The sequence below is a fragment of the Caretta caretta genome, chromosome 6 (assembly GCF_965140235.1).
Source record: "Caretta caretta isolate rCarCar2 chromosome 6, rCarCar1.hap1, whole genome shotgun sequence".
NCBI classification, from domain to species: domain Eukaryota; kingdom Metazoa; phylum Chordata; order Testudines; family Cheloniidae; genus Caretta; species Caretta caretta.
Genome location: NC_134211.1, coordinates 103,024,878 through 103,052,331, shown reverse-complemented (window position 1 = coordinate 103,052,331; position 27,454 = coordinate 103,024,878). Strand labels below are relative to the sequence as shown.

Sequence of the window (27,454 nt, the reverse complement as noted above, 5' to 3'; positions counted from 1 at the left end):
TAATTACTGCTGGTATGTTATATCCCTTTCCTCTCCTATTGTCTGTCTTGTCTGTTTAGACTGTAGGCTCTTGGGGCAGAGACTATCTATTATTTTCTGTTTGTACAGTGCCAAGCAGAATGAGGCTCCAATCTTGTTTGGTCCCTCAGCACTATTGTAATAAACGCAATTAACAATATTAGAAGGGCACATAAAGTTGCCATGTTAACTCTGGATTCCGAGAAAGCAAATTGGAAGCATCTGTTTGTAGATGGGGGAAAGATTAGCTTTGGTGAACGGTTTTTGTGCCAACTTGCTAAAAATGACTAGGGGCCATCCATGTCTATAGATGCATCCATGTATATCCCAAGGGTATGCATCCATGTCTATAGATGAATCTATGTATATCCTCACCAAGTACTCAGCAAACTAGTCCATAATCACTTCTATAATTTAGTTTTAGATTCCATTACAGCAGCAAAAGTCAAAAGGATTAAACCAGAAGGAAGGTGTGTTGACTACAGAGAAATATTATATGCAAATGTAGATTATTCATGGCTGAGTCACAAAAACATGTATTCACATTCCAAACCTGATAAATCTGTCATGATTTAAAGTGCTGACAATATAATGCTTTGCATTTATTTAACACCTTTTCATCAGAGGCTCTCCAAGTGCTTAGCACATACTGGGATGAATTCAGAATAATGGCAGTTTCAGAAGGGTGCTTCAAGGTGTATTGTACAGCATCAACCTCAAATCAGCAGCTGAGGGTTGGGTGACGCATCTGGGAATTAAAAGAAGAAATAACCTAAGGGGCATGATAAAAGTAAAGCTAGGTCTGGTGATCAATAAAATAAAATTGGATTTTGAAAGATGGGAACAGTTTAAACTCTCTGTGAGGGAAAGTAAGCAATATAAAGATGAGCAATCCGCTAGATCATTATCTCTGTGCTAGAGAACATTCCAAGATTACACTTCAAAGTTTGTGTGTTTTTGGGTGGCATATGTAAAATATAATAGATTCTCCTTAATAAGGCCCAGATGCTGCTGCTTTTACTCTCATTTAGTAGCACCTTAATCCCTGAGTAATTATAGGACCAGATTCTGCTACCTTTACCCTTATTAATTATTATTATTTTATTTTATGTATTTGTATCACAGTAACCCCTAGAGTTAGGCATTGTACAAACACATTGAGCTGGACTGTGAACCTTTTACACTGATGAGCAGTTATTCCTATGGGTAGTCCTGCTGACCTCACTTGTGACTATTTCTGTGATGCTCAGCCCTGTGAATAAGGGGTGCACAATCTTGCCCCGAGTAAAAGACAATCCCTGCCCAAAGATCTTACAATGTAAGAGCTAGATTCTGACACCTTCACTCACACTGAGGAGTGAGTACCTTACTCCACAGGTAATCCCGTTGCTCCGCCTACCCACATCTTCAGTCCGAGACTATAGCAAAGCACAGCCCTGACTCTCTGCATACTCACCACTCTGAGCAAGTGGGCAGGTAGGGGGTAGTGTGGGTGAAGATGCCCATGTGTGAGGAGGGAAGGAAGCTGCACCCTTTTAAGAGCTGCAGTATTTGCCTTCCCCTCTTTCTCACAGTGTATAAGGAGGAACTGTGATTCTCTGAGGTGTCTGGTCCTGGGGTGGAGCTGTTACACACAATTACCTATTCAGGGCTTATCCAAAAAGCTCAGTCTATCCCTATATAAGTTGTTTCTCTCTTCCACCAAACATACTAATTTGTTAAGATAACACAGGGAAAGGAACAGAGCAGGATCTGAACGTTCAAAAAATTAATACCACAATAGGGAGCAGATTGAACTGAACTGCTTTAAAACGTTGAAGATTGGAGGCTTAGCTTCTTCTAGCAGAAGATATATTTTTAACATGCAGACGACTCCAATGGCTGGTGCAGGGATCAAAGCCAATGGTGTGTCAAAACTGTGGGATGATGAATTCTCATTGATGGAGAGAGACTTGAAGTGGGAAGATCCTACTATTTACATACCTACTTCCATGAAGTACAGTCCTGAAAGTGATTTTGAGATACTGTGACAACGTGTGATACAAATGATGTTTCAGTCTGTGTAATTTATGTCTTGGTGCATGAGAACATCCGTAACAGGGATCCAGTGTAAAGCATTTCAGTATCTTTGCTTTTTTTCTTACACTTCTACATTTCCAAACACACTGTCGTCAAGCCTAGTCGAGAACGTAATTGGTGATGGGCACACTGTATCGTGTACAATATACACTGGGGAGTGCAAGTGCAATTTATCTGATGGGTGAGAGGTGAACCTAAAAACTATATGAAACATCTGGCTTGAACAAAAATAACAAAAGCAATGGAATCCTTATATAAGGCTGGCTGTTTGTCTTAACTTTCAGCCTCTGTGCCCATCTGTTAGAGTAAGCATAGAACTCACATACATTCAATGGGCTTTGGATCAGGTCTGGGGACCCAGATTGCTCAGGCATTTGGCAGTGGGAGAAAGAACCTTTCACTTCTCCACCACTAGTTAAATATTTATAATATTTTATAACATAACAATGCTTTGAACTTCTGTAGCAGCTTTCATCCAGGGACCTCAAAGTGCTTTACAAACACTGATGAAGGAAATCACACCTGAGGTAGGTAATTATTTAGATCCATGTCACAGACAGAGAAACGTGGAGAAAGAGGTCAGGTGACTCAGTGTGTGCGTGTGTGCATCCGCATGATTTTATAAAAGTCAGATTAGTCCATAAAGAATTTTATTTCTGAAATGCTACTGGCATGACTTCCCCTGAGTGAAGCAGTAGTGATTGGGTTCTCGCTACTAACAGAAATGTAACAGATTAGACAGGCATGAAAGATAGTTTATATACTGAGAGAAGGGGCAGGACAAAAGGGAAACACTGAGATATGGCCAAATATAGCCTTCTGTGTGCTGGAAAATCTTTGGTATCTCTCTCCTTTCTCTTGAGATAAACACACAGACTCTGAGAAAATACCCTTGAAATGTTGATAGTGGCCAACTGTATTGAAAAACATTCTGTTGTGTTGACATCAGCACCTTCAATCATATATCATGTAATGACTTATAGAGAGGTAACACCTTGTGACAGCTTCCATTACTAACAGCTGGAAAACAGATGGGTCTCCCTTCCAGAATGCAGCCAGAGCTGTAATATATTTTCTGAATGGAACAGAAGTGCTAGATATTTCTGAGACAAAAGACAAAGGGAATGCCAGCTCTAAGGATCAAATGCAGCCTGGCTACAGCAAGTTGGCACAATTGCCTCTGAAATCAGTGGAAGTTGTGTCTGGTTACATAGAGCTGAATTTGGTGCTAAGAGATTGATGATATCAGATTATAGAGAAATATCCCCTTCCACGCCAAAATTTGTGGAAGGGGGAAAAGTGACTCAGTAAACTCAGTGTGGTTCCTGATGCATTTATCTCCTTGAGGAAGGGACTAGCAGCCATGTGGATGGAGGGAACAGAGCAGTAGGTAGGTTTGTGTCTTTGGCCTGCTAACCACATACAGACCAAAAATACACAGGACAGTTGCTTAGGATCTTGGAATTCCAAATATTGTGCTGGTCTCCTCCACACTTCTCCCACCTCTACCCCCTTGCAGCATGGCTTGGTAATGAGCTGTGCTGCCAACAGTGGCCTAGCATTAGCTTTGTAATATCTTCCTGTTAGCTATGCAGTAATAACAGATCAATAGCCTTTTATAAGCTTGTAATGACATATGACTCCAGCCGTTTGGATATGTAGCTCTTAACTCTCACCTTTGATCCATGTAAAGTATTAACCATAGTTCTAGCTCGGAGACAGGATCAAACTTGTATTTATTTTTCTGCCATTAACTAATATCAAGCTGTATATAATGTCATCATTGACTACATCAGATGTAATTTTGGTTGGTCATAATGGAAGCAACATAATGGGAGCTGATGCCACTGTCTAAACAAAAATACACTGTGGATTCTGTGGCTATATGAAGAGAGACTAACTTAGGGCTTGATTCTGCCACCCTTTCTCACAGTGAATAGTACCTTACTCCATGAGTAGTCCCATTGGAATCAGTGAGGATAGTCACAAAGCAAGATACTACTCAGTGTGGGTAAGAGTGGCAGAATTTGGCCTTTGATGTGTACATCTGGGCTAAGTGACAAATGAGGAAGTGATGGAGACGTGATAGTTGCCTAAAGTAGAGTAGAGACAAAAGCCATGTCTACAGTAGGCTGGTATTAACAACAGGGGGAACTATTTGATAAAATTCCCTGTATAGAAAAGGCTACAGTCCTAATCTCCCTGCATAGCACCTTCCTCCATATCCAGCTCTAGTGAAGTCAGTGGGAAGAATTGTTTCACAAGATACTACTCAGTAGGAGGAAGAATGGTAAAACTGAGTCGTAAGAAGAAAGAGTCAGTTTTGGGTAGTAACAAGGAGTGCAGTAATGGGATGAGAGTCAGAAAAGTAAAAACTAGAGTTAATGGCAGGGCAAACATCTTGGCTGTGAGCTCTAATAGCCAGAATCCTTCACTTGAGACTTTTAGAACTAAGTGGGACACAGCAGACAAGAATGTGTTCGAGGAAACAACACTGCTGGGGTGCGGAGGTACGTGCAGCGGGGCATAGCAGGACCCAGGCCAGTCCCCACTGGGGGCAGGGTGGGAACACCACCCAGCCCCACTCCGCCCCAGTTCTGCTCTAGCCCCTGCCCCCAGCCATGGCCCCAGCTCCCAGCCCCCAATTCCCACAGGGGAGGGGCGCGGACATGGGTAAGGGGGTTGCGATCATGAAAAGTTTGGGGACCACTGTCTTAGGCTACACTACAGCTTAAGTCGACATATATTATGTCCCTCAGAGGTATAAATTAGCCACCACCTTGCGCCACATAATTTATGCCAATTTAAGTGCACCAATGCAGCTGTGCCGCTGTAAGCTCTCTAGTGTAGCCAGAGCCTTACGGAACACAATAGTCCTTTTCTTCTTCCATCCTGTAGCAAATTACTTCCTCTCGAAGCAGTCTGTTTGGTTTTCTGGAATAGATTTCAGCAGCTTTCTGCACACCTGTAACAGAAGTAACAATTCCCCAGCAATAAGTGGAGTCCTCCCATCTCTTCTCTAACACACAGAGATACACAGAACTAGGTATCAAAATGCAAGGATTGCTGTCCCCTGGTTTCAAGCATATGCTGTGAAATGAAACAAACGAAGAATGGTGAGAAATAATTTGCAAAGCTTCCTTTCAGTTGAGTGTTTCTGATTACTTTTATTAATTATTGAATAATTTCATACATTATTCAAGCTTTTCCTATAGTTTATGGTATCATCAAAAAAACCCCAAACCTGGAATCAATCAGCCACCACAGTGTGTTCCTGCCACCTCTATAAATGGTATGGATGTATGTAGGCAGAAAGGGAGTCTTTCTTTTGTGTGTTGAACCTCTATTTCACTGGCTATTATTTTTCTTGTTTATTTGTGTTTGGCCCACTCCTGTCTGAACAACTCTTCCTGGGTTATTCCCAATAGTTCTCCTAACTTTGCTTAGCAGAATGGTATATAATAAAATGCAGTATAAATCAGACATACATAGATACAAACAAAACCCCTCCTCACTCTCTCTCTCTGTATCTTTACAGGATTTTATTCCAGGACCCTCATCATTTTATCTGAGCACCCAGAGCCAAATACCCCAATACATTTTGGAATCTGGCTATGAAGCCAGATGTTTAGCTGGCCCCAATCACAATGATGGGCTGAACTATTTATCCCTGAGCTTTGCAGAAGGGTAGGATATTTAAAATCTGGGTTCTAACTTTACAGGTTGGGCCCCAGGTCTAATAAAAATAGAAGTAACGTGTAAAGAAGACGTGGACAGAAAGGGAAAGAACTGAATTATGAAATGGATTGTCTTTAAAACATAGTAATGAGGAAATGTTGTTCTATTTCCTGGAAGTATATGAATGTGCAAGGGACAGATGTGTTTAACTTGTTCCCCTTTTGGTTCCTCCATTGTCTTTAGAGGGCAGCTCATCATGGGAGGAGGGCTTTGGCCTTGCTACTCCTACTTTTTCAAAGGCCATGGCCATTATTTCTGCAACACAGCTGAAAAGTGATCAAGCCAAGTAATCTCCCCTCTAGCTAATGGCAGGAACATAGAGTACCAGGTAATTTGCTGTCTTTTGAGAGGACAGGGCATCACTTTCACTTTTTCATCCAATGCATGTTGAGCTCCAGTTGAGAGAGTTAGATCCTAAGAATTTAGGGCCTGAGCCACATTCCTTCAATAAGAATTGGATTAGGCCCTCAGTGCTGCTGTCATGTCACATTAACAGCCTTTAGGCTGAATTCTCCACTAGATTCTAGAAAAACCACTCATAGCAATATGAAAGGAACCATCTCAAGTAGCTCAATCATATACATGCTGTTGATAGAAATCCCCCTGGCTTGTTTTAGAGAGGATTCTGACTCCTAGGGGTTCATTGAAGAGACAGCCAGGAAAAGGATTTTATTGAAAAGTAAAACTAGAGATTTTCATTTCCTTTTAACGAGTTCTACACCTGCAGCATCCTCAATCAAATGTGCAGAGCTTCATACGTGATGCGTGCAAGTGAAACCAAATAAAAAGGAGCCAGTGTTGCTGGGCTGTGTCGGTCCCTAAAGCGACAAGGTGGGTGAGGTCATATCTTTTATTGGACCAACTGCTGTTGGTGAGAGAGACAAGCTTTCGAGCTACACACAGCTCTTCCTCGGGTCTGCGAAAGGTACTCAGAGCATCACAGCTAAATACAAGGTCGAACCTTTCCCAGACCTGAGGAAGAGCTCAGTGTAGCTTGAAAGCTTCTCTCTCTCTCACCAACAGAAGTTGGTCCAATAAAAGATATGACCTCACCCACTTTGTCTCTCAAAAAGGAGCCGCATAGATCATTATCCATTCCTCTGGGAAAGGTGATTCCCTGTTCATGCTCAATGTCTGGACAGTTCTATTAGCACTGTCACATGATTAAGCTTACTCAGTCTTAGACCCTATCAGTTTCAATAATAATATAGCCAATAACCATCCTATTTTTATTTTTCACTTATAAAAGCCTTAAATATAATAGACAAATGAAAGCTTTAACAGCGTGATGCAAAATAAAAAAAATAGGTATTTTTACTTAGGGTTGGGAAAGATTTAGCTAACTGATGTTTAGTAAGTTATCTGCTAATTACAGAATGTTCATATCCCAGAGGAATATGTACGGGCCATTATGTACTATCAATTTTTAAAGCAGAAGTCTGCAATGTAATTGATTAGGAGTTCTGCCTGAAAATTAATGACATGGTCTAGCCCTATGTTACTTTTATCTGAAGTCAGATCTTAGCAAGGGAACTGCAGGTAGAGAGTGTGGTGTGTGTAAGCAGTATATGTGTACAATCGTTTACAAGTGCAAATGGGGGGTATTAAATCCTAGAAAGTAAAAACAGGCACAAGTTGGGTAGTAACTAACACACGGAAAAGAAAGACAGTATTGCACTATACATTATCCTCTGGTTTGGAAGTAATTCAAGATATCGGGACTTCTTTGGGTGCTTTTAATAATTAATGGCACAATATTTTCCCTTTAATAAATAAAGAGCAATGATGCTCTAATCGGATCCATTTGCTGAAGACAACAAATCATGACAAACTACAGAAAGAGGACAAGCAGGATGCGTGTTTTTGCACTTAACCAAGCAGCATTTCATAACAAGAAATCTGAAAATGCAAGCCCACACTTACATGCAGTGTAGTCATCGTACAGTACATTTTTCACCGTGAACATACACTTGCAGTGTCTTTGATTTAACATACCCACACAGAAAAGAACACACATATGAACACAAGCTATAGATTATGTCATGTAGCTTCATACATAGGTCCTGTTTTTATTCTGACTCAAACCAGTGTAGCTTCTTTGATTTCCATTAACATCATGATGCCCCAGGACTTATGTAGGGGGAAACCCATGAGAGGTTTAATTGAAACCCCTTGTGTTAAAAATCAAACTCCAGTTCAAATATTCCATTAACTATTAATTTAAAACTATGAAAATACAACAATCAGCTGTTTTAAAATTTTAATAAAGATCCTTACAACTTTGGGGATCTTATCCCTATACATCTGAGCCAAGGGGAGCTACTGAATGCTCAGAACTTTTGAAAAAAACAGGCCATTTATTTAGCTGCCTAAATATGACTCAGGAGTCTAACTTTAGGCGTCCTTTTATCTATATTTTTGGACACAGGCAGTAAAATACTTTGGGATCCTTTAGGTGAAAGTCCACCTAAGACAAAAGCGGTTGTGTACCCCCACAGGCGTTTGGACAGAGTGGATGGAGGCTTTTGCTGAGTATTGAGGTGTGTGTGTTTGAGAGAGGTAGTGGTGTAAGTATGGTAGGACAATCCGGTATGTCGTACCGGTAAGATATTTATCGCCGGTACTCCATGCCAGAAAGACACAGGAGGAGCAGAACATGGGGCCGCTGGGTGGCCCCATGCTGGCAGCTCCTCCGGTGCAGTTGCATCACCCCCAGACCTGTCTCTAGCCCTTCCACGCAGCTGCATCTCCTGCCTCGGATGTGTACAGCAGCCCCGCCGGAGGACGGGACAGGGCTGGTGGCAATACAGCTGTGCCGGAGGAGCTGCCAGGGTGGGGCCACCTCGCGGCCTCATGTTCTGCTCTTTCGCCAAGGTGGTTCTGGAGAGCCCTGTAGTTCAGAAGCCTCCGGCACAGGGGGAGGAGAACAAAGCCTCCGCCCCTCAGGTAGTGTGGGATAGATCATGGGAAGGGAATGGGGAGAACATGTGGGCCCCGGGCTGGGGATGGAGTCACATGGGAGATCACGTGGGGAGGTCACATGTCCCCCCTTTAGCTAGTGCCCCCCTTTGTGTACCTCCCATGAGTGCAGAACTAGCTTCTTGGCTTGAAAGGGGGCAATGATATTCTTGAAAAAGGAGAAGACAAAGTAAGACTGATGGAGAGAATATGCTATTGGGCATGACAAGGCTTTGAAATATCAATCATAATTTTCTTTGTTTGCTTGTGTATTCTTTAATTTTTTTCCCCAGGTAGAAGATTAGGTATCTCAGTTGGTTCAGGAAGAAGCTAACTAAATTCTTCTTAAGTTCATTGGCATATGTCCAGAAATATCATTAGCAAGCAGTAGAATGTTAAATGGCAGCTTCCAAGCCTTGACTGACCACAAAGCCCTTCCTTGAGATGTGGTAACCTTCATTTTCTTTGATTCAGTCTCCACTCCAGCTAAAAGCCTGCTTGCTATGTCAGAAGAGGTGGGGACAAAGTCACATGGGGGTAAATCCATAGTAACTTTCATGATTTCCATGATATTACTCCAGATTTAGAGCATTGCAACTGTGAACAAGACTCTTGGTCCAAGTCTCCAAATCACTTTAATAATATCATAAAATCAGTCTATACTGAAAAAATAAATGTATTCTTATGGATCATCATAACCAGAATGGTTACCTGGAATATAAGAATAGCAATCATTATTCTTATTGCTAATCAGTGTTCCAGTTATTGTAATGTTCCCTGAATAGTCAGAAAAGCAGAATATTATCATGACTGTATTGTTTATCACTAAATGTTTAAAAAACCCCAACAAGATAAACTAGTCTGATCAATGCTAATCAAACCAAGGACCTAAGTAAATATCCCACAAAACAGGCATTCAGGGTCACATTCTTCTCTTACTCTGGTGTAAATCTGGAGTAACTGTTTACCTGAAGTTGTTGCCAATTTACTTGGGTGTACCCCAAGAGTAAAATATTGGTGTTGGTTTGTGTGTTACTTTTGCTAGATCATTTGAGTAATACAGTGCAAACAGCATTTTCCTGAAAGAGATTAAACTTTTTTCAAACAAATCTTGTTTAGAATTCAAACCGCATTTCCATGGCACTTTTCAGGCTCACTTTGCCCACACCGAGCCAGAATCTGGAGCAATGTTGTTTTATAGGTTCATAATGCCCAACATTGCACTGTGCTAAGCACACCTTACAGGACAGGACTCATTAACTAATTCAACCTCAAAACACCACTCTCAGGTAGCTGGGTTTTTACACCGCCATTTAACAGATAAGAAGACTGAGGCAGGGAGTTTAAGTTATTTGACCAAGGGCACAGAAGATGTCATTGTTAGAACTGAGATTACAATTCAAGAATTCTTGGGTTTCTGGTCCTGGGATCAAACCACTCAGCTATGCCTGTCTCTCAGTATACGTATAGTATCTCTACCACAGAAAATCATGCGGTCCTTTTTAATTTTGGCTCTGATTCAACAAAACACTTAAATATGTGCTTAACATTAAACAAAAGGGTTTAAGCATGTGCTTAAAATTAATTTAACTTAACTTTAAACATGTGCTTTTGTCCTTTGATGAGGTCACAATTCAGAAAAGCACTTAAGCATGTACTTAACTTTACACACTTAAAGTTAAGCATTTTCTTAAGCTCTGCTAAATCAGGGCCTATAATTATTTAATGACCCAATCATATCATTTATCTTTCTCACAGAGATTAAAATTCTGGGGCCCTATTCTCCCTCTGTAGAAAACCAGTAAATCCCCCTGGAGTTAATGGAGGACACTGGTATCATATGTGGAGGAGCAAAGGGTCCATACTCAGCACTTACACATGCTAAACTCCCTTTCTCTTTAATGGGAGATTTGCCTGAATATAGACTGCAGGATTTGACCCACAGTTCAACATTTGATTTAAAATATTTACAGTCCAGTGGTTTCATTAATGCCAGATTACCACCCCAAAGCAGAAAAGGTGCCAGTCAGGTAGGCCAAAGTTGGCTCTTAGTTACACCAGTGCTGCAACATCAGCTGTGGCTGCTCTCATGGAACTGGGAGTAGAGTTTGGTCCACTGTGCCCTTAGTTCCCTGGTGTGTCTTTGGGGCAAAGGAACAACACTTAGAGCTCGTACTTGAAGAATTGCTAAGGGCAGGAGAATCCACAGTTCTTTTGACATTAAGTCACTGTAAACACGGAAAGAAAAGAAATCTGTGTTGTATTTTTTGGCTTACAATGCCTTAAGCCTTATCTCTCATTCTGTCAGGAACCAAGAACTATGTATACAGATGATGCAATTTATTATCTTCTGTACTGCGATCAAGTGCTGAAATACCTTCAGGAAATCACCAGAAAGCCTGAAAAGCTTGCAGTCTCTTGAGACTCCAGTTCGGTAAAACTGTAATTGAACAAGGACAATATATTAAGCACTGTATGTTACACAGTAGACCTATGGAAAAGGAGTGCAGCTTTTTCAGCATCATTACAGAAAATATATTTATTGTACAATTACTGACTGCATCCAAGGTCATCAGCTATGCATCTCTCTCTATTCTGCCCTCTCTCTCTCTCTCTCTCTCTCTCACACACACACACACACACACACACACACACACACACACACACACACACACTTACAAATAAATACATAGTTCTATTGGAACAAATTCATCCTGGTCCACTAAGTTCACCTGGATTGTTTACATTTATAAGACATTGCTGAGCTTGATTCCCTTCACACTTACACTAGTGTAAATCAGGGGTAAGTTCACTGAAATCAGCGGCATTACATCAATGTAATAGTGATGTAAGAGAAAAATTCTAGCCCTTATTTGCAACACATTGACATATTTTTATCCTTGCTTCTCAAAGCAGAGTCATGAAACAGTAATTTTGCTTAACTAGGCTGAATTTGTGCCAGAAACGTAGAGAAAAAAATTAATCTAGCATCTCCGCGCTCCCTCATTCAAACCTGTATATAAAATATATAACTAGAGCTGGGCTTAAGACTTCACATCTGGAGCCCAAACACTGCAATATTTGAGATGTTCAGCTCCAGGATTTTGCTTTGTCCCTTCAAAAGACAGTGACCATTTGAAAAATTTGGCTCTGGATCCAGATTTGGATTTCAAACACCCCCACAGTCTGGGAGGTGTCCAGATAAGACATTTTGATTTAGGCCCATCTCTCTACGTAATTAGAAACAGAGTGTGACACTAAAAATTGACTCAAGCTCTCGACGCAGCAAAAATATTTATTAGCATGTTGACATATGATAAATTTAACTTACAGAAACAGCCACTATTCACAGGCCCTCCCGCAGCTTTGCTCATTAACAGGCTCACTAAAAAACTAAACCCATTTTGCTTTTTGATCTTTCCACTCTATTTCTTCTTTGTAAAGAGGCAAGACTGTGCCACCCTTACAATAAAGGAATCTTTATTCACTTCCCTGCACGCGCTCTTAAATGTTCCAGTGTGCTTCATTATCACATAGAAACACAATAGAAATGAATGTCTCAAAGCGTCTTTCATTATTACATCTCACGAAACACCAAAAAAAAAAAAAAAAAAAACCCATACAGCAAATAATTCACTCACATGACAGGATAATCCCACATGCCAGGTTGAAAGAAATGTCGCTTCCCAGCAGAAGGCATCTGACTGACATTTGTACCCTTTGTGGCCCATCAAACCTTCAGGGCTCCAAGTCGCATGGTCATGAGGGCACGCATTGAGGCCCGCTGACTATGTTTAAGGTTTGAGTGGCTTTTTTTTTATCCCTCTTGGTTGTCTTTGTTACGATATTTGGTTTTATTAATGTGCTTTAATCTCTGATAGGGAAGGCCCAGCCCTGGGAGTCAGGAAACCTGGGGTTCTACAACCACAGTTGTCACACACTTGCTGTGGGACCATCAACATGTCACTTAGGGCCTGACTTTCAGATATGCTGAGCACCCAATAGCTCCCTTTGATTGCAACAGGAGCAGCAAGTGCTTAGCGCCTTTGAAAATCAGGCCATAAACCTCTCTCGTCCTGTTTCCCTCTCTTTAAAACAGGGATGATGATACTTTCCTGACCCTGCTGGGGCTAAATCCATTAATACTGTAAAGTGCTTTGAGATCCTCAGATGGTAGGTGCTGTAGAAACATTCATACTAATTGATTGTATTTTCTATAACTGTGTCTCCTATAGTAGCCACTTGCATAGAAATGAGTAAAACAATTAAACCTGCAACTGTTCCTGGGCTTCACTTATTCCACTGAGGTGCCCCATGGGAGGGAGGGGGGGTTTCTTTGCAAAACCACACTCGCCTCGAGCAGCAATGGGGGCGGGAGGGGGGGAGGGAGGAGAGGGGAAGCTTGTCAGTTTCCAACCTGCAATGATCTTTTAATGAGTGTGGGAGAAAACCCCTGAGCCTCCCAAGAAGAAATCCCCGATCGAGTGTCATCAGGGAGGGAAGAAAAAGCACCGAGCCAAGTGCCAGACACACAATGGGCTCGCTAGATGGGCATGAAAAATCACTGCAGCAGCAGCAGGCAGGGGAGAGATTAAATTCACAGGCGAGCCAGGAGCCTCTGGCTTTGCTCTCATATTCTCCACACACACACACACACACACACACACACACACACACACACACACACACACACACACACACACACACACACACACACACACACACACACCCTTCCTTTTTGCATGTGCAGCGCCTCTCTAGCCCTGTTGTCCTCCCTGCTCCCTCCCCATGGGCTCCGCATAGCCCACCTCTCTCTCTCTCTGTTCTGCTGGTTCTTGGGGCTCTGATGATGGACAGCTGAGGATCTGGTACCCAAAGGAACTGGCAAGGCACTAGACACCAAGCCTGCTACTTGCAGGAAGGGAGCGCTGTGCGGACGGGAGCAGCTGATCTCTTCGCTTTTGGAGAGCAGAGGGACTGAGGGGAGCGGATTTCACAGCTGATTTCGCTGGGGCTCCTGGGCACCTTGTCTGGCACTTTTTCTTGGGGGAGCCTGCGGTTCGGTTGCAACTGCAGAGAGAAAGAGGGAGGGATTGCTCCGAGACTTGGACTATCCTCTGGGGCTTCGCATCCTACCTACAGCCATTGAGAGCAAGTGGCATTTTGCAGCCTGGACCTCTGGGGTGTGGGGTGGGCTGTTTTATTTCCTCCCTTGCCCTCCCTCCTCGGAGCCCGAGAGACACACACAGGACTGGCCGGGCGTTTTCTTTTTTTCTTTTTTTTCTTTTGCTGGGCAAGCTCCTGTTCTGAGCAAGAAGCCCCTCACCTCCTCCCCCCGCGCACCCCGATGAAAGGCTGCTGGGCGCCAGGGATCCGGCTCAGCAGCGAGCGGAGGCAGAGCCAAGGGGGAGCCAGGCGGTGCAGCAGCTGCTACTGATCCTGCTGCAAACTTTTCTACCCGCACCCAGTGCCCCGCCAGAGCATGTAAAGGAAGCGCCAGCAGCGTCCTGCTTCACCTGAGACCCAGAGCCCAGCCCCCCGCCCACCCCCAGGGTAAGAAGGAAAACAACAGCGAGCGATCTGGGTGCTTGCCCTGAATGGCAGGAGCTGCGCTAAGAGCATCACCAACCCCCGTTCTCTTGGGGGGGGGGGTCCCCGCCGCTGGCATGTCCGAAGGGGAGGGGAGAAGGGGAAGCGAGGGCGGGAGGGCCGGGGGGCGGCGCGGAGTTGGTGACCGGGGAAGCCAGGACTTGCCTGTAGCTGCGAAGCTTTCCAAAAGCCCCTTCCCCACCCACCCCTTCAGAAATAAAGTTGGGAAGATCTCGGGGAGGGGAGGCACCGCGCTTTGGGGATGGGAGTGCGATCAAACGCCTTTGCTGTGCGCTCTCCCCGTTCAGGTACACAGGTCGTGAGCTGACGAGCCCCTTGGCCCAGAGGAGTGATGCTGATCAGAGAGCTGCTGCTGCTCCTCCCCTGCTGCTGGCCTTCCCTGCTGCTGCCCTGTGCCCTCCACCCCCTCTGGGGCTTCATTCAGGTAACCCCAACCTTGCCCCAGGCACTTCTAACTCGGAAGCTGGGTCGGAGGGGGCAGGCAGCACAAATGAACATCTGGCGTCAGTTACTGATGCCCTGTGGCCCTAGCCTGGAGTGGGAGAAGGGAGAGGACTCTCTTGAGCTGAAAATAATCATTGCTGGTTGGGGTCCTGGGGCTTCCTGCCCCATACTCTCCTGGTGGGGTGTGGGAAGAAGTGGCGTTTGATAGCTTCATCTCCTGGCTTAGGAGAGTGTTTAGAGACAGATACATATTCCCTTACAGTGAAAAAAGATGAAATTGGAGATCACTGTCACACAGAGCCCGAGAAAGAGACTCTGAGACTTCCTGTGAAATCCAGAGTGCCATTTAGATCTCCGAATGCTGCACTCCTGACACCTTTAAAGTCTGTCATCACTGCTGAAGATGGTTTTTAGTTTACAGATCAAAATGGTGCATTTAGAACAACTTCTAATTGCATGGGTTTGACTCCAAAGTGTGTGGTTTTAAATGGCTTTTTATATTTTTGGCATCTCAGAGGTACCCACTTTTAAATTGTTTCCTTATTTTCATATACTTCTGAATATTTGAATGTGCTACAGAGAACTTCAGTGACCTCTCAAACAGTTCAGATGGACTTGCACAGCATGCACATGGTGATATGTACAAATGTTAAATAACAATACTAGAGAGACAAGGTGGTGAGGTAATATCTTTTATTGGATCAACTTCTGTTGTTGAAAGAGACATGCTTTTGAGCTTACACAGAGCTCTTCAGCTCACCTCACAGACAGAAGTTGCTCCAATACAAGATATTGCCTCACCCACCTTGTCTCTCTAATACCCTGGGACCAACACGGCTACAGCAACACTGCAAAAACCAATACTGTCATTCGTTACTTACTGCGATGTGTAAACTCATCCAGGGACATACCTTGTGTCCATCTCTGTCTGCAAAGAAACTATCACACTGTTGGAGCTATCTTAATAATAAATATTAAAATGATATACATATATATAGAGAGAGAGAGCGCTAAAATGCACATGTGCATGTATTTTATATGATGGGTGAAATCCTGGCCCCAGTTAAGTCAATGGGAACAACTCACACTCATTTCCACGGGGCCAGGATTTCTGTGTGTATAAAATAGACTAGGTATGTACACACAGGGAATTGTTCAGATTTTAATTTTTGCAAATTGTTGACTTTGAAAACTGACAGTTGTCCACGAAGCAGGGAGGAATAGCCCAATATATGTAGCTTTTGCTTGCCTGGATATAATTTCAATTCCTTTTGATTACTGCTGATTACAGAGACATAGAGGCTTTTCTAGGGAGTCTAAGTGATCAACACCCTAGTGAGCCTTGTGTCTGTAGAACTCAAGTTGTTCTTTCTGAGCAAGATGTGGTTGACCTTTTTAAACATGTTGACAGTGAGAGGGTTTAGAGTGTAATTATTATAGGTGGCAATATGTACAAAACAAGGAACACATTGGGGAAGTGCTGAAAGCTTCATTCTGGTAACGTTTTGGCATGGTGTCTGAAGTGTCTCTGAACTGAGAATTCACTGAATAAAAGCTGAATCAGCTTTGTCCACTCTCAGCCTCTGACTGTTATGTGGTGTGACCTTGATTGTAATGTGGGGTGACCAGTGACCTTTCTGCAGATGGACTCGGAAAAAACAGCAGACTAAAATGGACAGTGATCTTCCAATTCAGGCAACCAGGAAACCAGCAAAGCTAACTAAAATACATCCCTTTGATATTTTACACTTTATTTATAATATATGTCTTCAAAGCAGTAATTGATGAGCTAGTTGAGTACTGTTTCAGCACAGAGCAACTGCAGTTTCTTTTTTGGAGAAAACATAGCAAAGACTTAATGTCCTTTACTCTCTGTTCTAAACTTAGTGGACTCCGAAAGATTACACTGAGATTTTTTTATTTGTTTTAACATTTAACCTCTCTTATAAGATTTGTGAGCTCTCCAACTGCAATAAATCATGTATTCATTCTGCTGACTGTCCTGCTCTAGAATTGAGATGGCTAAACTAGTTTCTGTAAGTGAAAGCATGCACCTTTAAGGAAAATGCAATGATGTGAAAAGAGCAACATTTTGAAAACCATCTCCTTCAAAAGATCAGGCAGTCGACAAAATTTGCATAAGCACCCTTCACACAAGTCACTCAGGTGATTTAATTAAAAATAAATCAATAATAATTTAAATAGGTTGTGAAAAAGGCAAACCAGAGTTGCTCAGCCTCCCTCTGCAATAGTTTAGAAGTTCTCCTGATTCTTGATTTATAACTGCAACATCTTTAGTGTCTTGTGTGAGTCCGCTCAATCAATCTGCTCATATTAGAGTTTTTATTTGCCCTCCCCGCCCCATGATAAAAATATACGGATTGCATATGCATATAATAATGCAAAGGTCATGTGTGGAATAGCCAAGAGTGTCCTTAATGAGGCATGAAGTTTGAACATTCTTTGTATGTATTCTTTGTATCCTTAAACTGAGCCGTGCATTTATCCATATATGATCCTAGCTCTTTTACCAATAAGAATTCCCTTCCATCACAGATTAGACTCAAAGGGAAAATCATCCCAGGTGCAAGTTCTTAGAAGTAAATGGGCCAAGATTTTGGGTTATATTCAACCCTGCTGTAACTTCATTTACTAAGAAGGGATGAATTTGATCCATAATCTTTAGCTAAATAAGCCAAGCCTCATAACTTTGCCCAGACTAACCAGAATAATTCTCTAGTGACTTTTCTGTTTTTCAGGAAGTTTATGACGCACTCTCAGGGAAAAAAGTAGGACATGCCCAGAGACCCTGGGTTCCATGAGCATGTTGTCAATACTGTTCCAGTTAGGTTACCCACAACTGAGGAAAGTGGCAGAGTTGCCAGAAATAGTGAATTGCAGTGGTTCAGGTCCAGTCCAAGTCCAAATGCAGCTTCTTTTTCCCCTATAGTATTTTCCAAACTTAACCTTTTTATGCGATCTACACAGCTAAAAATCTTTTCCAGGCCCTCACCAGGTCCTATGTTGATTACTGTATCGTCCACCTCTCTGGCCTTCCTGACCCCCACATTGCCCTCCTCAGAGCCATGTAAAACACAGCTGCTAAAATGAACTTCCTTGCCTGTCTCTGTAACTGCGTCACCTTTGAATCTGAATCTCTTCATTGTCTCTTTTTCCATCACATCAGGTTCAAACTCCTTGTCCTTATCTTCAAGGCCCTTCAAAGCTATCTCTCACCCTACTTAACCTCTGTTCTCTCACTGTCGTGCCCCCTTACCCTCTCCGTTCTGTAAATGATACCCACCTGACTTTCTCATTTATCTTCTGTTCCCACCACTCTCTTTGCTCTTCCTTGCATGCTGCTCCTTGCACCTGGACTACTTTACCTAAACTAATCTGTCAGGGTATTACCTCTTCTCATTCCCTCCCCAAGACCTATTTCAAGAAATGAGCCAGATAAGGGTGGCTAGGTGAGGAGCAGTTGATGTTAACTTATTTTAAAAAACAAAATAAAACAAAAACCACCAAATCTCACAATACTATTAAATGATTTGGAAGCATCAAGCTGTACACTTTGCTGGCCCATCTATTTGCATTAATTATTACTGCTGCCCTCGTCCTCTCTCCCCTTAGCTTCCTGTTGTTCGCTTTGCTCAGTTGTTGGGACTGGTCTTAAATCAGATTATAAGCTTGTCAGGGCAGTGACCATATTGTTCTATGTATTTGTATAGAACCTAGCGCCATTGGGCCCCAGTTCTGCTTGAGGCCTTTGAGGGCCACCATATACAAATAATTAAAAATAATAAATGGCATCATAAATTAATGGGGGGGAAATCTTATCTCAGTTTCACTGATGTAAATCTGGAGTGACTCTGTTGTGACTTCAGTGGAGTTATTTTGGATTTACACCAATGGAAATGATATCAGACCGCTAGACAACTGTCATGACAGAAAGTTATTGTCACATCAAGTAGGCAGTAAGAGTTCTTGATTCTCTATTAGTCGATAGCCCTTTTTTTTTGGTCACACTATCATCCTTGCACTTGATTCAGAATGTCTCATAGAGACCATCAATTGGGGACTGCATGTAATCCTCTATTCTCAAACGTGGAATCCATCCTGTGTCATGTAGCATGCAGATGAACTGCTGCGATCACGTGTTGTCCCACTGAAGTCAGTGGGGCTTTGCACAGGTGCACCTTTGCACCCACGTGCTATGTAATGGAGGACTTCGGACAGACTTTCTGTAGAAAATCCTTGATTAAAAAGAAACAACCTCACAGACATGGACTTTATATAACTGACTACACAAGCAAGCGATTGCTTTCCAATTTGAATATATTTATACCACTTTTTGTTTGCTTTTCTATGAACGTTTGTGCAAACAGATTTTTCTTTGCCTGAGTATTAGGAAATGTCTGACCTTTATGCAAAATACATTCACATAAATTGTTCAAACAATTATGAATAATGAAAACATTAATAAAAATCAGCTCTGTCCATAGGTAATTTGAGAACAGAGAAAAGGATAAATTCTTTGCTACTGATAGTTCACCTAGCTCTAAGTCCAGGCAACCTGAGAGGCTGACCTGACAAATTACTGAATGTATTGAGAAAACCAGATTCAAAACAAAGAGTTAATTTTTTTAGGCAGGCCAATGAGACAAAACTTCACAGCCATGTCCAACAATAGAAAGTGTCACTGAAAGCTCAAAAGTCAAGGAAACAAATCCTGGTCAAAAGTTATCTACAGATCACTAGTGACCCCTTGCAAAGACAATCTTTGGGCAATAAACTGAATGGAAGCCATACTGATATAGTCTGATAATTCCTTGTTTATGAAGTGCTTCTGAAGTTTTTCTGTAGCTAAGTTAACATTTGACAAAATGAACAAACAGTAAAGTTTGAGACAGATCCATAATTAGCAGTAATCTTCCATAAAAGGTCTAGACTTTTTCAACATACCTTTCACTCCTGTCATCTTCTGTAAAGGCAGCTGACCTTGAATTATACACATTAGATATAGAAAAAGATCTATTAAGTCATGTGTTTCATCAGTCTCTGCCAGTGCAGGATTGCTCCCTACAGTACATTTAGGTTTAAAAGACTCAAGTAATGGCCTTTCATCAGAAGACTAATAGACATCATCAGAAGGAATGATTTTCCTGAGAATAAGCCAACATTTTTCATATTCCTTTTCCTAATTCTATCTCATTACTCCTAGTTAATCCCCTTGTAACAATATTTAACTAATCCTCTCCCTCTATGAGGCCTTCATTCCAGTCCCACGTTAGTCCTCTTTCAGTTAACCTATACATCTTTAGTGTTTTTAAAAATCTTTCCCTTTAAGACAACCCCTTGAGTAAGGATGAAATCTACAATGTTCATAATTACTGAAAATGTCCAGATGCTCTGCTGTGTGACAAAGCAGGCAAGGGAGTGAAAGCCCACAGTTTTGAATCTCAGCCATTTGCTGAGAATAAATCAGTGTGAGGAAATATTGCCAATGTGGACTAAGGCATCAAAAAAATACCCCCAAAACAAAACATAAATAGGATGCACCACTGGAGTATGGCTGGACACACATATAGGGTTAATCTTGTCTGCAAAATAATTGAGAAAAATGTCCACTGGATTCTGAGGACATGCTATTACCAGTCCACGGTAAGACAGCCTCTGAGGATTTAAAAGGCAGTCAATAGTTCTAAAAATAGACAGAGCCTTTTGGTCTTGGCTGATATTAAATTAGAGTAATAAGTCAATCTAGCCTTCCCATACCATCACTATCATTGTATGTTTATACACAAAACTTATTCTAGGCTGTAAATGAAGAGTTTGCTCCAAATCCCTCCAGTGTTATTCCATCCCATGACTAGTCATCTCCATTTACCCTGGCTCCCAAGTAATTTTAGTGACCTAAAGTAACCACCAAATTGAATACCAGGACAAGCTATGAGTTGATAGCTTCCTTAGTTAGTTGCCAGTGTGCATTGGAATGATATTGCCCCACAACCACCGTGATGAGTATAAATTTTATCACTACCAACCAAAGCCATGAAAGACCCCAGGTCACAGCCCAGCACAGGTCACTAGAGTTCAGCATTATAGCAAGCTAGTGTTTTAACTATTGAGCTATCACTGAAACAATCATTAACACAACAATACTATTGTGACGGGGCAAGGCCAGATGGCTATAGAAAAGTAGTGGGAGATAGATATATTAGCTCCAGGCTAAACAAATCTCTGGTACCAGGTTAAGTGAAATGGAAGCTGCTCCAGGTCAATTAAGACACCTCGGGCCAATTAAGAACTTTCCAGAAGGCAGGGAGAATGCTAGGTTGATTGGGACACCTGAAGCCAATCAGGGACTGGCTGAAACTAGTTAAAAGCCTCCCAGTCAGTCAGGTGGGTGTGCATGTCAGGAGCTGTGGGAGGAAGTTGTGCTGTTGGAGAGACTGAGTAGTACACACCATATCAGGCACAAGGAAGAAGACCCTGAGGTAAGGGTGAAGTGGAGCTTGGGGAAGTGAGGGCTGCTGTGTGGGAAGCAGCCCAGGGAATTGTACATGTCATGTTTCTAAAAGGTCAGCTACCATAGCTGATACTATTAGGGTCCCTGGGCTGGAGCCTGGAGTAGAGGGTGGGCCCACCCCCACCTTTGCTCCCTGATTAATCACTGAGACTGGGAGACAACAGAGACTGTGCAAGGAAGGATAATTTCTCCTCACCTCCCTTGCTGGCTTATGATGAAAATGGCTCAGTAGACTGTGACCCTTGTCTCTAGAGAGACAAGGGTTACGTGGAGGGTCACAGTGAGCCTCTGAGGCTAGTGAAATCTGCCAGGAAACTGGGACCCACGGAGGCAAGGACAGAGCTTTGTCACACTATATATAAGCAGTGTAAGAATAATGAACATGACACATAGATTCTTCTGAGGCTTGTGAGCTCTGGGAGCTCAATTTAAAGAGAAAAAGAAGCCTGCTTATCAATCAGATTTATCAGCAGCTCTGGAGGATTATACAGTTGAGTCACTTTGATTCATTAGAGTATTCAAAGAGTCCATGTAAGTTCCTGGAAACTTTTTGGGATGGTCTATAGTCTGTTCATTATTACCTGATTGTAAGGGAGACAGGTGGAAAGTATTTGTGATTAAATTTGGGTTTTCCTATATTTGGTAATAGATTTTGATAAACTGTTTAAGATACTGAATCTTCTGAGGCATGCTGTTTGGAGCCTCTCTCCAACTCATCACTTTTTCTTTTCCCCTTTGCACTCTCTGCTGTTTGAGCTACAAAATACTATTTCCAAACAACCAAAGCCACAAGGTGTATTTAGGTATACAATGCATGTGAACTGTACTGGGTGCACCAGTGGTACATTTGTTAAAACTGCAGTTTTTTATTTGGCCAGAAATATGTGAATATAATGTAACTTTAATATGGCCAGAAGATGGCATAAACTACACTTTCCCTTTGGAAGGATCAATGCATTTTATTATAATCAAATGACCGTTAATCAAAAATTACTAGATAGACTAATATTACTGCCACACAGTATCCTCTATAAAGCCCCGGTTAAATAAAGCACTCCTATTCAAGACTACACTTATGTACATGCTTATGTCCCATTTTCTTCACAGGGACTTGAGTATGTACTTAAGTGCTCTCCCAAATCAAGGTCTAAAAATGCATGTTAGACATTCTTTTTCTTAATTTCTGAGTCTTATTTCCTCAAAATAGGAACTTGCATAGATTCTTATTTTAAATATGAGTTTAAATTAATTGCAAAAGAAGTTGACCTCTAGAACTAAATACTCATTGAAAGCTATTGGGATGCTTGCATAATTTCACTTTTCCCAGAGGTTCACCTCTCTTGCTTAATCTTTCTACATTTTCTGTGGTCTCAGGTGAGTCATTTTAGGGTTCTTCGATATTTTTAAAGTTGATAATTGTGTAAATATTATACTCCTATTGTAATGCTAAAAATGTGAGTAACAACTAGTTGTCCTGACTGTATGAAGATGCTGAGTATATTTTATACCAGGGGTCACCAAATTAAAAACATGAGGCAAATGGTGCCTACAGGATCCTACAAAGGCCCATAGCCACCTTTATCATTAGCACAGAGTGCATGTCACACAGGCTATAGGTCACAGCATGTGGTATTCCACCTTTGATTGAAATGAGTGTGTGATTCATGTGGTCGTCAGATGGACAAAGTTTGGGCCCTTTTGTCTTATGTTTACAATAGCCAGAAGTGAAAGGGATCACTCAATAGATTCTGGACATAAAGAAAAGGTAGTTTTCATAGTATAGAAAAGAGATCTAATTTGGCCCTCAGTTCTCCCATAAATCACCATCATCACCATCCTGGCAAATCCCAACGGGACTTGGCCTCCTGGCAAATTGACCACCATCTGGATCAATCTTTGGCAAGGTGCCTAAGGTGGTGTGATTGTATATTCAAATTACCTGCTATGTCCACCACTGGCAATGTCTTGTCATGCCACCAAAGCTTTAGATGCCCATGTGTTTGCTGGCTGAGTAGCAGCGTTCCTTGGTATACACACTTACGAATGCTTTGGTTTTCCATTCTTATAATATGCCCATACCAAGAAAGCTGCCAAAACTGAAACAGTGCTGATGGAGGCAGTTGCTGGGTTTGGCTTGGAATAGCCTCATTTCTGATCTTGTCCAGCAACTTGATACGATGCAGCTGACAAAGACAATGAGAATAGAAAACCTCAAACCATTGTTCTTCAGCCTTCTTCAGCACCCATATTTCACTTCTCTACAATAGAGTTGTTATAACTGTGGTTCTATAGGTCCGCAGCACCATAGCCAGCTTGCTATCATGATGTACCCACAGAGAACGCAGAAGGGCCCAAAACATGTATACGGGGACTGTTGCCCCCTTACTAACATTCAGTGGGGATGTTTTAGCTCCCAGTAATAAAAAGGCGGAAGGGTCGATGGGGAATCAGGACCCTGAGACTGACAGCCCCCAGCAACAATGGGGAGAGGCCAATGCTCCAGGTCAGCCTGCATGACAGGGTGGGCAGGCTAATCAGGGAGTCAGGAGGCCAGGGAGGTCCCATCCTCCATGTGAGCTGGAATTGCCTGGGTCAGATAGAGTGGGGCCCAGCTAGGGAGAAAGCAGGGGCCCAAGCTGAGCTGGGGAGCAGAGCTGTGCCAGATCCAGAGAGAGCAAACCCTGTCCTGGGAGCAGAGCTGCAGCCCCAAAGCCAGAGGCACAGCCCAGAGAGAGCAGACTTGCCCTGGGAGGAGAGCTGCAGCAACCAGAGCCAGAGGGGCCAGAAAAGCAGCCCACAAAGCTGGTCAGTGCTGGGAGCAGAGTCAGAGAAGCAGCCTGCAGAGCAGACCTGTCCTGGGAGCAGAGCTGTAGCAACCAGAGGCAGAGGGGCCAAAGAAGCAGCCCAGGGAGCTGGAGGCAGAGCAGCAGAGTCAGAGTGGTGGAGCTGGGGCTGGAGCAGTCCGGAGCTGGGTGTAGTGAGCAGCTGGGGAGAGCGAGGGGGACCCTGGGCAGCTGGCCCAGCACAGGGAGACACCTCAGCCAAGAGGCTCTGTAGGCCAGGCTTGGATCATAACCCTGACAGGGCGGGGCCAACACTGGGAAGAAAGGTACTACCACTTTGAGCCTGAAAGCATGTGGTCACCACCAGAGCAAGTGTCCAACCCACAGCATCCCTGCAGCACAGCCAGAGCCTGAGAAGGAGGCCTGGGACTTACAATGAACAGACTGTGAACTGCCCTGACATTCCAGAGACACTGTTTGTGATGTTCCCTGCCTCAGAGTGGGTTGATGTGTGTCCTTTAACCTTTCCCATTTTCCTTATTGTTTTTAAAATTAATTGTTGATTAAATAACTTGCATTTGCTTTAAATTGTATGTAATGGCCAGTGGGTCAGAGAAGCGCCCAGTGCAGAGAGAGTACCCTGGAATGGGGACACCCTAGCCCCTGTCCTAGGTGACCACAGCAGGGTTGGGGGTCGAGCCCCCCAGGAATCCTGGGCCCAGCCTTGTTGGGGTTACAAGGACTCTGCCAGACAGGAGAGTGGAAGGGGAGTCCTCAAGGGCAGGGAGGCAACTGGGTAAAGGAAAAGTGGGAGCGAGGACTCAGATCCTTTTGCTAGCCCACTTCACCGGGGTAGTGCAGAAGCCAGGAAAGTTCCCCACAATAGCGGGACTATTCCCCCGCTTACACATGGCAGCAGCTGCTGATATACAAGTGTCCAAATATTTCAAGCATTCTCTAGCACTGTCTGTGATGCTGCCCAAATATTTGACAGTTGCCATCTGTTCAAAGTCCCAGCCGAACAGGTTAATACTGAGATGATTGTAATGGAGATATAGGCTTCTTGATGGTAATAGCCAGGGACTTAGTTTTATCTGGATTAATAACCAACCAGATCAGCCATCAGCTGCAGTGATCTCACCAAACTAAACCAACAAGACAATTGAAGCAGAATGGCGTTCAGCTCAATGCCACAGACAGCTGTCATCTGAAGCTTTCCATCAATCACTCGGTATCGATATTGAACAACAATGGTGACAGACTGCAGCCTTGCCGAACTCCCGAGGAGATAGGAAACCATGCAATGTGCATGCCATTAACTTGAATGCAGTTTTCCGTTCCATTACAGAGCTCTTCTATCAATGACATTCTCTTCCCACAGATGCTAAATCACCTCATCAGATCTCACAAATTTGCTTGTACTTTTTTTTACCTACTTCTGCCGTAAGGAAAAGGACCCTAATTCTGCCCACAGAAGTTAATGGAGTTGTATGTGTGTACCTGAGGGCAGAATTTGGCCCTAAGCATCTTGTAATGTTTATTAGCTCTCTTTAACTTGAGATAAGTTTCTAGGAAATAATTCATATTTTTCTTTACAGATCATTCAAGGTGAACCCCAGAAGTCATGTTCCAAGTCTGTAGCAGAGAAGGTTACGGAGAGTTGCCAGCAAATCTGCCAGTGTAGACCACCTCCTCCATTACCCCCACCTCCACCACCCCCACCACCTCCTAGGTTGCTTGTGGTCCCAAGTAAGTAAAGATTGGTACTACTGCCATATATCAGAGGGAGGGGTGGACAACAGGGGGCATTTGGACAGATGAAAAGTGAAAAAGTGCAAGAGAGGGCACAATTAAACTTGGTTGTAATTTTTCACTTAGTGAATGGGGAAAAAAAGTTCTTGGTAAAGGTAGAAACATATTTGCTGATCAATTAATAATGTTCTGTTTTTGTAGAGGAGCCAGAGAAAATCCTTCCCCTCATTAAGCTTTGTGTTCCCTTGCGCTAAATGACTCACTAATGACCTAGCCTCAGGGAATGTATTCCCCACCTTGTCTTCTATATTTTTCCCTGATTTGCTTGATCATTTTAAAATATTTTACGACTCACTCGTTACTGGGTCTGCAGCTTAGAGATCTTTATGTACCTTCCCTTATGTACACCACAAACAAACCAGTCTCCATGAATAACCTAAAAGATAAACAATATGACTGGAGTTAGTTTTTGCTCAGTTGAAGTCAATAGAGCTATGCCAGTTGTCGGCCTGGTCTGTTATTTGTAACTTGATTATTTAAAAGTACAGTAACGGTGAGAGACATGTCAGGAGTGAAAAGCCCAAGCAAGCAGACTGTGCTTTCAGCCATATATATATGAAGCGTGGAGGCACAAAATGCATATTCCCAACACCACCCAACTGGTGCACACAAACTCCAAGTAAATGGGGGGAAATGGGTACAATTTACTAGGCCCCGGTCAAAAGGCCATCACTGTGAGAGGGGAAAAATCAGACTAAATTTTGGATGTTTGAGTTCGACTAAATGTTATTTATATAATCTCGGTGAGTATGTTTGTGCCTTTTTTTTATCTGTGTGGGCTGGGATGGAGGCTTGTGTTATGAGTTTGCCCTAGGCCCAGTGAAATTTTGCTCATGCACGCCCATTATGCCATTGCTATCACAACCTTTAGGCAGGCGTAGTAGTTGGAGGCCACTTCTCCCATCACATACAGGTTTGTGGACCGCTGGGCCCATACCGTGAAAGAACACAATAGCTCAGCCCACCCATACCAAATTGCTTCTGCACTCCCACAAAGAGATTTTTCTAGAGTATGGAGTGTGAATCTCTGAAATGGTCTCTACAGCTTGCGCCATAGGACAGTAGAAATGTGTTGTTTCCACTGTTTTGGGAGTCTTACATTGCCAGGAATAAGGTGGTCAGGCAGAGGGAATGAAAACAATGCGGATCTCCAGCCAGGAGGTGTGAAAATGGAGAGTGCTGCCTCTGTGAACTCCTGATCTCCAGACAACATGAGGTTGAGCGAGAGGGTAGGGCAGGTGATGGCATACCTAAGGCTGGGGCACCTCTACTAACCCTGCAAAGGTTCCACAATAATATTTAATAGGAATTGAATCTAACTTTTAACTGAGTTTAATTTTTGGATGAATCATTTCTGTGCTGCGGAACTCCCCTCACACACCCTCATGTAACGAGTCATCCCTCAGCCTGATTACGTGAGGGCTCCACATCAATCAACCAGAGCTCAGCCAATAGATGAAGGTCTAACCTGGTGATCTCA

General features: G+C 42.9%; 1 protein-coding gene across 2 annotated transcripts in view; it reads left to right on the top strand.

The window, feature by feature from the left end:
• The first annotated feature begins 13,291 nt into the window (after positions 1-13,291).
• Positions 13,292-27,454, top strand: part of PRIMA1 (proline rich membrane anchor 1) — an 82,196-nt gene continuing 68,033 nt past the window's right edge. The window contains exons 1-3 of one of the 2 annotated variants that reach the window (XM_075129842.1): positions 13,292-14,346; positions 14,691-14,827; positions 25,761-25,911. In XM_075129842.1, the coding sequence (XP_074985943.1) occupies positions 14,735-14,827; positions 25,761-25,911 (244 nt within the window). In that variant the 5' untranslated portion in view covers positions 13,292-14,346; positions 14,691-14,734. The remainder of the gene's footprint in view (positions 14,347-14,690; positions 14,828-25,760; positions 25,912-27,454) is intronic. The other variant, XM_048854894.2, reaches the window with a different exon arrangement.